The sequence below is a fragment of the Podarcis cretensis genome, assembly GCF_951804945.1.
Source record: "Podarcis cretensis genome assembly, chromosome: 11".
Lineage (NCBI taxonomy): Eukaryota > Metazoa > Chordata > Lepidosauria > Squamata > Lacertidae > Podarcis > Podarcis cretensis.
Window position 1 is genome coordinate 28330123 of NC_137180.1, and position 15511 is coordinate 28345633.

The following is a 15511-nucleotide window of genomic DNA, read 5'->3' on the forward strand; positions in this document are numbered from 1 at the left end:
CTTACATTTTTTACTTTTTAATACCGTAAAGAAAAACACCAATTGTTTTCATTATTTGCATGCTTTTTATAATAGTGCTTATTTTGCAAGTGAAATAGGCACTAACAAAGAATTCAAAGAGCACATTTATATAGCCAGTGTTTTAAGTTAACTTGAATACCAATTATGAAAGCATGCTTTCAAAACATAAAAAGGTAAAGGTACCCCTGCCCATACGGGCCAGTCTTGACAGACTCTGGGGTTGTGCGCCCATCTCACTTAAGAGGCCAGGGGCCAGCGCTGTCCGGAGACACTTCCGGGTCACGTGGCGAGCGTGACATCGCTGCTCTGGCGAGCCAGAGTCGCACACGGAAACGCCGTTTACCTTCCCGCTGGTAAGCGGTCCCTATTTATCTACTTGCACCCGGAGGTGCTTTCGAACTGCAAGGTTGGCAGGCGCTGGGACCGAGCAGCGGGAGCGCACCCCGCCGCAGGGATTCGAACCGCCGACCTTTCGATCGGCAAGTCCTAGGCGCTGAGGCTTTAACCCACAGCGCCACCTGCGTCCCTTTCAAAACATACCTCACTACTATTTAAAAAGTTATCTCCTTGAGCCTTTGCAATAGTTAAGAAATATATTTTCCTTTAGTGCCAGGCATATTTTACCACTATATGCTACCATACCTATACTAATCGGAAATAAAAATACTCCGGTATCTTGAAGAATAGTTCCCTTGGCCAAGATGCAAAGAGATGTGGGCAGTACACTTCTACACACAACTAGGAGAGGCAGCAATTTACCACCACCAATGGACTACATTCCCCCCACCTCACACACACACACAAATACCAACACAAGAAATGCAACAATTTACTGCATAGTAAATTAATCTGGAGGATTCCCACCCCCTAAACCTCAAGTGCAGCTTTTAAGGGAGCAACAGGAGATTTTAAAAACTACAGTGCATCAAGAAAATACAGTCCTTGGCATCCCAATCCTCGCTTCCTGCATTTCAGAATGATGTTTTTGTTGCTGTTATTATTAATGTTTCCTTTTTTGTAACTGCAGCAAAACAAGTTTTGGAAACATGAAATACACTAAGAAAATTATTCACCAGTTATTTATTTTTAAACACAACACCCTGCAACACACCTGAAACTCATTTTCTTCTTTTCTCTCCCCTCTCCAATTCATTTTTAAATGCAGCGTAATGAAACAGCCCTAAAAAGCTAGGGATCTTGGTAACTTAAGGACCACCTTCGCCAATATGAACCTACCTGCTCGTGTCCATCGAAGCCCTGCTCTGCACCCTCTTTCCCTTAAAACATAGGTGAATGAGGGCACAAGACAGAGCCTTCTCAGCAAGTGGGCTCAGGATCTGGAATTTCCTGCAGCCAAAGGTTTACTCTCAGACTATATTCAAAAATATAAAAAATAGAGTAGAAGCTTCAAATAATTCCCATTGTGTGCATTGTTCTCCTTTCACTCACACCTTTGTCAGATAATGCTCACAGAAATCAAATACGTGAGTTGTGCTTAAATGGCAAGCATCTCAGCCATCCAAAGAACAAGCAAATCTGAATAAATTGTCCCATTTATTACAAAAGGTTTTTACTACATATCATTTTAGGATTTGCAGTAATGAAACCTGACAACCCACATTTAAGTTCTTATTCATAGATCATTGTTTTCTCCATTCATCCACACCCCCTACTCCTTCTTTTGCATGCTGACCACTTAGTGGACTGGACCTTCCAGCCCCACTTTTCCCTTAGTAAGCCCCATTCATTCCCAGACTTTTAGCAAAGGGGGGAAATATGAAGAAAGGCAAAAGGGAAACTGGGGCAGGAGGGCAGGATAAGCACTCAATTGTCATCAAAACACTGAAGGAATGGTGACCACGTACCTCAATTCTGTGGGTCACTTTTGACACAAGTTTAAGGATCTGTGCAGTAAGAGATATAATTTCTCTGAGTATTTTTGGTAGCTTTCAAGAATGATATGTAAGTTTACTTTTTTATATATATAAAAAAACAGGACCCCATAATCCTCTAATCCTCAACACAACACAGATGCTGGTCACCATTTTATTCAGGTTATCTCCTTGTGGATCAATTTCATTCACAATATCAAATGTCTCTCTACTGCTTACCTAAGCTTGTCAGTAAGTGCTTCTAAAGAATTGTTTGACTGCAACATAAGAGCAGCTCGAGAACTTAATCCTTCTGTAAGCAGCAGCACCTGTGGAAGAAGTCATATACAAAATTATTCCTAAAATCACCTCAGTTTCTCTTTCTTCTTTGTTAAAATCTTACTTTTTTAAAAAAAAATTGAAGTTACACACTATGGTGACATCTGGCAAAAGAAAAAAGATATTTAAATGGAAGGTGTGTGTTGACTGTACAGTGGGAGAGTGGAGGAATATCTGCAACTGTGTGCCTGCGCTATCTCTGTTTTTGAACTTGGTGATTTATGTGTCTTTCACTTTGTTTCTTTGGGTTCGACTTTTTGTGTTCAATGCTTCATATAACCTTCTGGTCTACTTTGCCCAATTCTACATACTGGATCTTCTATGTATGCACCCCGGTATCTATTTCAGGCTGAAATCTCCATAATGTCTGGGTCTGACTTCAGTAGAAACTAATCAAGTAAACTAATGAAATGTTCCATGCAAAATGATAATCACCCAGATTATAGCACACCCCTAGCAGAGGGAAACCATATTTGGGACAAGAACCCAAAGATGGGTATCCTCAATTACGGGGGATTTTCCCCTACAATTGTCAATATTGGAACAGAATTGTTATGCACGCACATTCATCTCTGCCTTCTTTAATCAATTCCTATGCAACTCCACTTGAACTTCCTTAGTGGTGGGTCCTGTTTACATACCCTCCTTTTAATCTCACACCCGCACTGCATGCAAACCTTTTAAGTTCACACATTTGACCCAAATGCCCCTTTAAAATGTGCACTTCCATCAATTAGAGCTTTACACATACTTTCTAATATACATTTTAACAAGGTGTATTTTACAAAAATCCTGCCAACCTAGCAGTTCGAAAGCACGTCAAAGTGCAAGTAGATAAATAGGTACCGCTCCAGCGGGAAGGTGAACGGCGTTTCCGTGAGCTGCTCTGCTTCGCCAGAAGCGGCTTGGTCATGCTGGCCACATGACCCGGAAGCTGTACACCAGCTCCCTTGGACAATAAAGCGAGATGAGTGCCGCAACCCCAGAGTCGGTCACGACTGGACCTAATGGTCGGGGGTCCCTTTACCTTTTTATTTTACAAAAAGTTAAGAAACTCTCAACTACTCCCTCTCTCATCCCACTACCAACCAAGCCCTCAATCAAATTATCAACGTATGTTGGTAGGTTAGGAAAAAGAACGTGAAGTGACCCCCCCACACACAGAGCTCCAGGAAATCTGAACACATGTTTTTGAAGGGAGGGAAAACCCTTTTCACAGTCTCATATATATGCTGCTAACTTTCAAAAAGTACCGAGGTGAATTTTGTATACCACTTTACCTGCCTTTCCAGCTGTAGTACTTGAGCCTTCAGAAAACTAACACGTCTTTCCTCAAAACATTCATTCTTCCCTTCCTTTATGAGCTGCTCATATTGGCTTCTAAGAAATAAAATGTATTTCCTTATAAAGAACGTCAAACAAACGCATAATGCTACATTGATATTTAATAAGTACAATTTATTGGAACAACTGGAAATGATGTTAAACGCAGAAAAGATATTTCTTTTTGTCTCCTGCTTTTAGCCAATTATTCCAAAACCCTGTTATTTTTCTGAAAATTGCCTCCTATCTGTTTTATTGTACTACAAATAACTTATTGCCTTGAAAAGCCTTAAATGTTTCTGAAGTATCCGTTCATTTCTCACCATCTCCATGCGGGAAGAAACTCTGAATACACAAATACTAACTACTTTTGTCCTCAAATACATGCTGGCAAAGAAATGAGCAGCTATAAATCATAGATCAGGGAGATTCAAACCGATTTCTAACACAAGAACTGAATAACTAATTTTCCTTCTATAAATTTCTCAGTATCCTCTGCTATAATTTTGTCATCCTTAGCTTTCAATACATGACCTCACAGATAAAACAAAAGCTGTTTTCATAAATCCAGGGCTTTGTTATAAATTTCTTTCAGTACCTTAAATCTTCTAATTCATACTTTAATCTTAGATTTTCCTCTTGCAGTTTCTAAGAAAAAATAAAAAATACTATAGTTAAATATACTATTAGAACTTGTGAATAGTATTTTTAAGTTACACAAACAGTAGTTTATATTCATTTATATATAAACATTTGTCATGTATAAATAGAAACATTTTACACCCAAAAAAATTATTTCAACTAGTATTGTAAACTAAGATTTCAAAGCTATATGAATGTAATCATGATTGCATCCTATATAACTATAATCACAAGCATGTGTTAACAGTTTATAAAGACCCTTATTTCATCCCAAAGGGAAAGATTTATATAAAAGAAGTTTAAACTTAATCATCAAAGTTCAATGTCATGTATTCCAACTCCCCTCATGCAACAAAAATTGCTGTCTCCTCCCTGTGCCCATACAAATCTCTTCCAGAGGAAGAACGCAAGAAGAAGGGAATTCCCATTACAGTGCAGAAATCCATTCTGCTTGTACACTACTGATACCATTGGATTTCACCCAATAGAAGGAAATGCAAGATGAAGGGTGAACCACAAACTGGAGAAATATGGCATATATGGTGAAATAAAAAATAACACCATAAAGCACCATCTAAAAAGATTTGTTGAAGACCTCAATGTTACTTTAATGTCAATGATAATTCCAAATAAAGCAGATACAAATTTGGGTTCTCAGAGAACAATTCATGTATTAAGTTATTGCAGGGAGAAGACTTGGAAAAGAAGTATAATTAAGTGTTGCCCTAATCCTAATAATTTATAACATCTGCACTTGGATCTCCTTCCATGCACACGAAATATCTCTGCAATCCCATAATATTATGGGTGACATCTAATCCTCAAAGCAGACCTGTTGAAATAAATAGATTTAAGTAACCATTCATTTCAATGGGTCTAATCTGAGTACTCCTCAATAGGATCTCACCCTATGTTTTAAGAACTCAGCTGAAACGCAACTCATCTGAAAATACTACTTTGCTAAAATATCAAGCCCTGTTGCTTTTTCATGCAAACAACTGTATACAAATACAACCTTTTTTCTTTTTTACCTTTTGCTCACTCCTGTTCATAAAAGGAGTGTGAAGTTCATTGTTCTGTTTATCCCCTCTCAACCGTGAATTATCTTGACATGCTGAACCCTGAGATGTGAGGCTGCCTGCAGGGAGCTTGGGCATGGGCCTTCCAACCTTTAAAATAAACACAGCCACATTTTAATGGTTTAAAAAAACAACAACTGGACTTCACAAACACAGACATCAACAAAAGTAGGCAACATTAGACAAAACTGTAGGGAGCACTTTCAAGCAATTGTACTCCTGAAATTAATAAGGGTTTTCTTTAAAATGACTTGTGTCTCCATTTCTTTTTTTGCTACAATTCTTGAAAAAATTGTACAGTAAACCTTAATATGCACACATCATATCAGTTTTAAAATGCAGGCTAGTTATTCTGTTTGTATGTAATAATCTTCTGCTTAGATCAGTGAAAGAATCCTGATAAACTTTTATCTGAAACAATGACTGAGCCGTACTTAGCTCTGTGCTGCAGCGATGAAGGATTACCAACTACAGTGAGCAGGGCTGGATTAACCATTGTGCTAAATAACTTTACTAATGAGCCCCACCAGCATAAACCTATTACGATGTCTTCAATATGAAGAATATTATGCTCATCCCATCCTTGCACTGAGTTCTTTTGTTAACATCATTCTACAATTTACTAAGCAGACAAGCCGTAGCCACATCCATGGTGATAGGAAAACTGAGAATAATGAGAATAATCTCTTCTAACAAGATCACAAAAAAGGAGTGAGAAAGCCTATGGATGTGCATTCATCTATTACAGATTAACAAAGTATCATTTAATTCTCCTTTTATGTCCCTAAAGTAGTGGTTTTGAAATTGGATTCCTCAAAAACACAGAAGGCTCAATCAGAAGATGTATAATTGCTATTTATTTATTTTAAGGTATTCCTAGGATGCTTTTCTGAAGAATGCCCTTCCAAAATGGTTTAAAATTGTAATAAACAACATGAAGGAAAAAGTGACACAGCAAAAGATAAAAAGAAAGCACCCAATTACCTCAGAAAATCAGAAAAGCCAATAAAACATAATTAGAAAATAGCCACAATCAATTATTATTACCTACAAACAGAAAAAGATTACAAACAATTAACCATGATTCATTGAAGGCCTGTTGGAAAATACAGTACAGGTCTTTAAGCTTTCCAGAATCCCTGAAAAATGAAAGCTAGTTGCAGGTCTGATACAAGGAAGTTCTTAAGCCATGGGGCCACCTCGGAAAAGGCCCTCTTCCTTGTGGCCACCAGCCTCACTGGCCTAGGGGATGGACACACCAGGAGTGGGTCCCAGTGCAGATCTCAGCATGCAAACAGGATGGTACACATGCAGGAAGTCCAAGAAACAGCTTGAACCCAATGTTTAGGACCTTAAATGTTACTCTAAACTGGCTGTAGATACGAACCAGAAACCATTGGAGCCGATACAACAGGGGTCTGGCAGATGTACTCTGGACCAGCCGAAGTTTCCAACCTAGCTTTAAAGGTAGCCCCACATACAGTGCATTACAGTAGTCTAGTCTGGACGAGACTAGAGCACGGAGCACTGGGGCTATGGCACATCTCTCTGGACTTGCTGTAGAGCATTTCTCTAAAGTCATTTACCTATTATCTACATGGCTAGGTTCAAGATTCTGGTCTTGCTGTATAAAGGCCTATACAGCTTCGGACCAGGACACCTCAAAGACAGTTTCACCCCTATATACCCATTCAGTCACTGCACTCTGCAGGTAACAGCCTCATGTTCCACACAATATAGGAATCAGGCCTTTAGCATCTATCTGTTGGAATCTCCTCCCCTTAAACACTGTTGTTGTTTAGTCGTTTAGTCGTGTCCGACTCTTCGTGACCCCATGGACCAGAGCACGCCAGGCACTCCTGTCTTCCACTGCCTCCGGCAGTTTGGTCAAAATACTAGACAAGTGTTATTGGTTATCTTTTTGGTGCCTACTAAAGCCCTTTTTCTTCCAACACAACTTTTAAGTTGAGAGCTTTCTCAGTCTCCTTCTGTACTGGTATTGTTTTTAAGAAGCTTTTATTATTGCTTGTTGTTTGCCACCCTGAGCTCCTTGTTGGATATAAATTTATTTATTTATTTCATTTATTATGTGTTTGTTTGCTTGTTTATTAGATTTCTGTACCGCCCTTCACCGTAAGATCTCAAGACGGTTCACAGAATAAAATACAGGATAAAAACAAGTTAATTCAACAAATAAACCAATGTTATTTACAATATTCATATCCCACCTTTCTGAATGACAATTGGTCTTCAAGACAAAGAACAATAAATGAAAACTGATACATAACAATACAATAATAAATTTCTATTAAAAAAGCAGTAGCAATTTATAAAGGCTCATGGGGAGAGCAGGGAAGAGCTCAGAATAAAGCATCTGAGACCTTAAGCTGCTTGTATGACTGTTCCAGCTGCTGGTCTTCAAAGTTGGTACCAGCTGTTTCAGTCTCTGAGAGAACAGTGCATCTCCTTATACAGGCAGCTACAGAGTCTGAAGGTCCTGGCTCTTCCTAGTTGCAGGGAGGTTAAAGAGAGGGATGAAAGTGTTTACTTCTCAGGGCAAAATAATCAGGAAAGACTCAAATCTTCACTAGCAAGTTAACCAGCTTAGGGAGATTTAATTTGAATTTTGAGAACTGGAGTCTGAGGAACAGTTATTATCCGTGTAAAGAAAGGACAAAGCATTCAGTATTGTTCAGATGCTGACACGCTTTAGCAAGTAGCACAAACCAATCTGACATTTGCACAGTGATCTAAGACATGGAGAATTTAAAGGAGATCAGGAAAACAGAAGATTACAAACTTGAATACAGAAAATAATTCAGATTGCCTAGTGACAAGCCCTGCAAGAATATTGACCAACTGTTGCATTTTATTTTATTTCGCTCATTATGAGAATGCCTCCATTTTATAGGGGCGCATATTCATTTCCATAAGCTATGTAGGTAGTTTTTCACTGAGGTCTGCATCTATTGTACACTTATGGTAGTGAACACAAATGCCATTGATCCCAGTAGGAAGGCTTGCAGGCATGACACATTCAGTGTCAAACGAAGGTCTCTAATTAGTGAATAGTTCCGGTCTGACAGAAAAGGCCTTAACCTTCCACAGGGAATAATGAGCTAGGCAATGTCTGAAGCACCCAAATAAGCTTCTGTGAACAAGAATGGCACTGAGAACTGCTTTAAATGTGCTAAAATGACAGACATCAGTGACCGAACAGTGAACCGTACACTTGGCAATGAACAAGAAAATGCCTGCTATAGGAAAGGGTGCTAGTCTTTGTTTTTTCTCTTGTGCATCTGAACTCGGGACTAAATCTGATAGACCACATTATTTGGTAGACTTATTTAAAACAAAACTAGGAGATTTGTGGAATACAGATAATTGTCTGAAATCTTTGTCCTTTTAACAGTATTTATAATATGAAAGTATGTGGCAACTTCCCTGAACATCATAACAAACTCAGTTTTTAAAGAACATTTATAAAAAGCTCATTAGCAAAGACAAGACTTTAATAGAAGGGTAGCACCAGAAACAGTTTGAATGGCAAGTTATTAACATGGTGACTAAACAAGAGGTAGAAGCTTGAACATGATTCTAACTGTCCAATATGTCGTTAGCCAAATACTGTACATCAAAACATTTAAGAATCTCCACACATATTATGAAGAGCTGAACAACGTGTGGAAGGAAGAAAAACATTTAATAAGGAATAAAGCATTCAATCTGCCACAGTGCTTTGTGTTATATAAGTACAATTCAAAGAAAGATATCCTTTGGTGGTGCAGAGGGTCAGCACGTCCAGATGTTAATCAGAAGGTTGGTAATTCAAGCCCAGCCAGGGACAGCTATGGGCAGGATTCCTGCATTGCAGGGGTTGGACTATATGACTCCCAGGATCCCTTCCAATTCTACGAGGTACCATACGCCAACACTATCCAAACCTGCTAAGTATGGCCCAACATTCAGGGTGTGTTCTAATTGGCTTCAGATTGTGGTTTTGCCAGAGTGAAACAAATGATGCTCTTAATTTCAAATGTAAAGGTAAGCCAAGGATGATGGTCTGATGCTCCCACTCACTAGCAGAGAGAAGTGAAGGGAGAGCAACCTGCGTATTCATGGTAAGCTAGCAACCTTCACTTACCATGACATGTGATTGCAGCCAAAACTTTGGATGTCAAAGAGAGGCAGCCTCAGAACCAGGCCTACCACTGCCAGCATAAAGAAAAGGAGAACATGTTGTCTCTGCGGTCAACGTAGTAACAGAAAATTGCAGCGGCAACATCAGCAGTTTCCCTCTCCTGCTGTCCAGCTGTGAAATGTGATTACACCTATCTCAGGTTTGTTTTTTTTTATTATTCTCCTTAACTGGAGCTGGCAGTAGCTAAAGCGGGTTATATTCCAAAACATCTAGAGGGCACCATCTTGGCAAAGGCTGTTCTGGACAATACACAAGTAACTGTGGTTCCTAATTGCAAAGCCCTTACTGCTAAGCAGCAATTATTTTATTATAGGACCTTAAAACACAGAGGGTCAAATAATGCAATACGCACTTTTTGCTTTGTTGAAACCATAAGGAAAAGTTACAAGAATACAGAAATTTGTGTATAATATACTGTATCACATGAAGAATAATCTGCATGATTTCTCACACATAGGCTTAATCTGTGCTGTTTCTTGCCCTGTCATGTTCACATCCAGGTGAAGCCAGTGGCACAACCAACAACAGGACCAGGACAAGCGGCATGGCCCCAATCCCGGGTAACTGAGTGAAGGGGGCTTAGAGGGCACCATCTTTATGATGGTGTCTGAACACGGATAAGCTAACTATTTTTTGAAGCAACACACTTTCAGACCTGGGGTCACTAATAAATTCTAGCTTCTCATTCCAGGTTTTGCTTTGTTTTTTGAAAGCAGCATAGCATTACAGCATTTCGTATCTTTCTGTCATTAACACTGCATTTAATATATTTTCTCTATCTGCATACAGAAGTCAGACAGGATTTCTTAGGTTATGCTTTTCTCATCCTTCAGTAGAATCTTAAAGAGTGAAGTGCTGCCCTCTAGAGGAATATTTTGCAAGGGAAAATTGTGTAACCTTCTCAACTCCTTTCTTTTTACTGTAACAGGGAATTCCAAAATACTTTACAATATTTATTATTTATTTATTTTTAAATATACTTCTTAATATAATAAAATTTCTGAGCAGCTTAAGATAAAAGTGTAACAACAAAAACACAAAGAACATTCAATATGTCTTATGTTTTACTGCGGTTTTCTAATTTGATGGAAGCCACCCAGAGTGGCTGGGGTAGGCTAGTCAGATGGGTGTGGTACAAAAATTAATTAGAATTAGTAGTAGTAGCAGTAGTAGTAACCTAAGAATCTTACCCATTTCTCCACAGAAGCAGAAGACTGGTTTGACAGATTTAATAACCATTTATATATTTGCCCCATAAGACCTCAAGATTCTATCACTTATCATCAGTTCAAAGAGGTATTAGAGCTTAATTTGCCATAATTTCCAATCAATGACAAAAGCACATGCCCAAATTATAAATACTGGCAAACTGGCAATCAAGTCACCTCTTCAAAAATATATCAAATGGTATCCAATACTTTCTATCACTAATGGAATAAATCCAGAGTAGAGAAGGGAGAGAGGCAGTTTACAGTACGGTATTTTTTCTAGACATGAATTCTATTCATTATATCAGCATACTTTTGATCATGGATCAGGAAATTTTCCTACTACAATTTTTGCCATCTGGTATCACATTAGTTGGCTAAAGGTTTTCTGACATGTTGACAAACCATCTGACTTTGATAATGCAATATATTTCCTGTACAAATAAGGTATACTGCATATTGTGCACTGGAGAAGTTACACAAAAGTTAATTACCATTTCACCTATGAAATGAGTTTTAAGCCACTCACACAGAGACTGCAGTTGCTCAGCACCTTAGATTTTTATTTTATTTTTAAAGTCTCATGTGAGGCAAAGCAGGGTAGCAGCCCTCTGATAGTGATTATGCCACAGGTTCAGTGCCTTCTGGCAGGCCACATGAGACATCAACACAGAAATGTTATTCAGTGGCCTGAGTCCAATATGTTTAAATGTGCCCTCACTGGCTGAACTGTGGATATATCTGTTTACAGTACTTTAATAAAATAAATTCATTACCTTGCATATTTAGATTTTTATTGACAGCTGTACACTAATGATTGAAATGCTTATTCTCAGTAAGCTAAATGAAAAGATAACTATACTATGAATAAAATTTGCCTAGGTTCACAGAACCAGATTGTCAAAACACTCAAGTTTTAGTGTGATTAAATATCAAGCTGACTAAATATTTCTAAACCAGTAGAAACTGATTTATATCAGTTATGGACGCCACTTTCAATAACAAGGTTATAAATCATCTTTGGTGTTCATGCCAAGTTTTGCAGCTTACATAAGTCTAGGCTACAATCCTTGGCATCTGTATCCATTCAACTCAGAAAAAAATGCTACTGTTCCACTGGAGCCTAGCAACTTGCTATACTTACTAAATAGTAAGAATTTATAAGAATATGCAAAGCTGTAAGTCAACAGAAGCCTGATTATGGAACAATTAATCTATCTTGTCTTCTCTGGACTAATTCTCATATACATTTAATACTAACTATGCATTTTAAATATGAACGTGTTTTTCTCTGCATTTCATGGGTAGACCAGAAAGTAGTTCCTGGCCCAACCCGTGTAAAAACTGATACCTAATTTGTTAACAAAGAACTGTCATTCTAGTGTAGACCAGTGGTGCATCAAGCTCAGCCTTCTCAGCCATCCAAATCACAGGAGAATCATAGAACTGTAGAGATGAAGAGGTCCTGAGGATCATCTAGTCCAGCCCACTGCACTGCAGAAATACATAGCTGTCCCGGCTTAGGGGATCCAGCTTGCAACCTTGGTGTTATTAGCACCATGCTCCAATCAATAAACATAAAAAATGAGTCTACTGAATCAAACCAACGGCTCACCTTGTCCAGCATCCTGTTCGCACAGTGGCCAACCAGATGCCTGTGTGAGGCCTGGAAGCTGGACATGAACACAACAGCATTCTGCCCCGTTTACAATTTCCAGCAACTGGTATTTAGAGGCAGAATGGCAGTGGAGGTAAAACATAGCCATTGTAGCTAGTAGCTTGTCCTCCATGAATTAGTGTAAGCCTCTTTTACAGGCATCATAGTTTGTGGTCATTACTGCCTCCTGCGTAAGTGAGTTCCATAGTTTAACTATAGAGGCAACTCCTGATTTAGGTGTGTCTGAATGATGCGCAACTACACCGAACCCATAAGTAGCCCCAAAACATTATAAAGATGTCATGAAAAGGAATGGAACAGGGCGGAGCAGAACCCCAGTGAAAAACAAGGATTGTCTTACACTGTATAAAGTACTTTACAATGATACCTTGGTTTACGAACGTAATCTGTTCCGGAGGTCCGTTCTTAAACCGAGGCGAACACTTTCCCTACTGAGGCCTCCCGCCACTGGTGTTCGGCTTCTGTTCATCTTCCAGGGCAAAATTAGCTAACTGGAACACCTACTTCCAATTCTGCAAAGTTTGTTGTCCGAATCATTCATTAACAGGACTGTTCGTAGACCGAGGTACCACTGTATTATATCTCTATCTCCTTGAGCATTTTGCTTTCCTGATATCTACAATATTGAGATGTGGTAACCAGAATTGTACATATTATTTCAAATATGGTCATAGATTTGTATAGTCACGTTATGATACTGTCAGTTTTATTTTCATTTTTGTTTTTACAAGAACAGAAAACAGTGTGGTAAAGTGTAGCTTGTCTGTTATCAGAATCATGCCAATCTTTTAAATAGCTTCCAAAGCGTGTTTCAATGTTATATTTTTCTGAATTAAGGTTATGTACACAATTCATGTTACTGCCCGACACCTGCAAGTTATATTTAACACACAAACCTATTTTGAGGATTTTATTAAATAACAAGGCAGAAGTAGTTCTCATTTCAATGCTAGAAAATACAAAAAAATTGGCTCAATGTATCAGACAGCTGAGCCAGAAAAAACAGCTCTAAGTTGACCTACTGTAGCACCAGAAAAAATGCATTTACACTGTGCCCAAAACCACTGAATTGATCAAACTACTTTCTATATTTCACCAATCAAATAGAAACTGCATTGCCAAATACACCTTCAACAGTATTTTAAAATAGGAATATGAATGCAAGCCTCAGTTCTTTATTCATGCATTTTATTTCTCATTTTTTATTAAAAGAGCTTTATCCCACTCTTCAATATTTCTCTTTCCAAAATGAGTGGCTAGAATGCTGGACTTGAATACAAATCACCCTCAGCCACAAAGCTCACTGGATGAGCCTAACCAACCAAGCCATATTATCCTAACCTAGGACAATGATGCAACTAGAATTGTAACGCAACCTCACCATAGATTTGGTGCGGCTGCATTTGGAATAGTGTGTACAATCTAGTAACATCACCTCAGAAATTATATTGTGGAGTTGGAAAAGGTTCAGAAAACGGCAACCAAAACAATCCAAATTCTATCTCCTGCATCTCCAGGTAAAACTGGGAAACACTCCTGCCTGAAACCCTGCCAAGCTAGAAGAACAACAGTCTGAGTCAGTATAAGGCTGCAATCTATGTTCTTAAAAGTGTGTGCTCTACCACTGAACAATGGTCCTTGAGAAGCAACACTAAGCAGTTTTAGTATTGCCAGTGGAACCACAAACCTGCTCCCCCTTTCCATTTTTTTGTGACCAGAAAGCAGGCGTATCAGCTGAGAAATACGGGCATCAAGATACACAGTTCAAACAGAATGCAGACTAGTGCAAGCCTTGCATTGCTGTTGTGACAGAAGCAACTCTGAACAGCAGCCACATTCTCTGGGGGACCACATCCTACACAATCTACCTTCTGCTATTTAATAATCTTCTCCTACGTAGCACAAAAGCGCTCAGGATGCACAACCCCAGGCCACTGGGTCTATTCTCTGGAAGGAACTATAGCTGTGCCAAGCAAACCAGTTGAATTGAGACCCTCTTTTTGTTTACTTTTGAGCTTGAATGAAGCACTCCTATCATTTGCACTTGCTGCCCTATTTTCAACTTACTAGTTAGTAAGCCCCATTGAACTTAAAATGACTTATTTCTGGCACAGCAAGTTTGACTCTGCACTGCAAGCCAGCAGGGAGTATCTAGGAATTAAAAGTGAGTTAACTCTCTAAAATTGGGTTTTCACTTTTATTCTAATGAAAATATATGAATACACACCATTATATAGCCTACAGCAGATTCCAGAACAACTCAGATTTATTTGTCATGTTCGTTTGGCTCACCTCTTAGCCTTGATGCTTAACAATGAACAATGGCCATAATTTGAGTGTGTGCTGGGTGCTACATGTCATGGGGGGGGGGCTACCTTTTTCATTAAAAATTAAGATTTTTTTACTGAAATTTTCTCAAACAAATCTTGTCTGTGAACTTTCTTTGGGGGAGGGGGGAAGCAACCTGAAGACACAAAATAGCTAAGATGCAAAGATCACCATATGGATGATGAAAGGAGGTAATTTATAATTTTTTAAGCTAAAGAGGACCTCCCTTCCTATTGAGTTTAGCACTCCATCCATACCTGACTTGCTTCAGTTACAGATAGGTAGCCGTGTTGGTCTGCCATAGTCAAAACAAAATCCTTCCAGTAGCACCTTAAAGACCAACTAAGTTAGTTCTTGGTATGAGCTTTCGTGTGCATGCACACTTCTTCAGATACGAAGACACGTGTCCATCGTTCAGACGGGCGGGCCGTCTGAAGGATGGCGGGTAAAGCCGCAGCTTTTGTGTCACTGAAAGCGACGCCGCCGCCTGCTCCACCGACTCCTGGCAAGAAGCAAAACACTCTCCCACGAACGCTACCTTGGCCGCGGCCCGAGGCAAAGGGACGGGGCGCTCGCCGCGCGAAGCCATGGCTCTCTCAACGAAAGAGGCCACCGCCAACAAGCCCTCTCCTCAGCCCGTTCCTCCCGCGCGACGCGTTTCCTAGGCAGCGGGTCCTGCCAGGTACATACAAGCATTCACGGCGTATTTAAAGGGGGGGGACAGAACTCGGGAAGTTTGAGGTGCCCGCGTACTTACATTGCAGAACTTCGAATTATAAACGTGCCGTACAGTGGTAACGATGCGGGGAAAGAAGACGTGA

General features: G+C 39.3%; 1 protein-coding gene across 6 annotated transcripts in view; it reads right to left on the reverse strand.

Annotated features, from left to right (window-relative positions):
- Positions 1 to 15494, reverse strand: part of LOC307226667 (uncharacterized protein) — a 51477-nt gene extending 35983 nt beyond the window's left edge. For 3 of the 6 annotated variants that reach the window (XM_079995537.1, XM_079995533.1, XM_079995538.1), the window contains exons 1-6: positions 15229 to 15494; positions 7657 to 7782; positions 5228 to 5365; positions 4153 to 4202; positions 3512 to 3611; positions 2133 to 2221 (exon numbers count right to left, since the gene is read on the reverse strand). In XM_079995537.1, the coding sequence (XP_079851663.1) occupies positions 2133 to 2221; positions 3512 to 3611; positions 4153 to 4202; positions 5228 to 5365; positions 7657 to 7782; positions 15229 to 15279 (554 nt within the window). In that variant the 5' untranslated portion in view covers positions 15280 to 15494. Of the gene's footprint in view, positions 1 to 2132; positions 2222 to 3511; positions 3612 to 4152; positions 4203 to 5227; positions 5366 to 7656; positions 7783 to 14429; positions 14514 to 14654; positions 14674 to 15228 lie in introns of those variants that run through there. The other 3 variants (XM_079995535.1, XM_079995534.1, XM_079995536.1) reach the window with 3 other exon arrangements.
- Between the last annotated feature and the right edge of the window lie 17 nt (positions 15495 to 15511).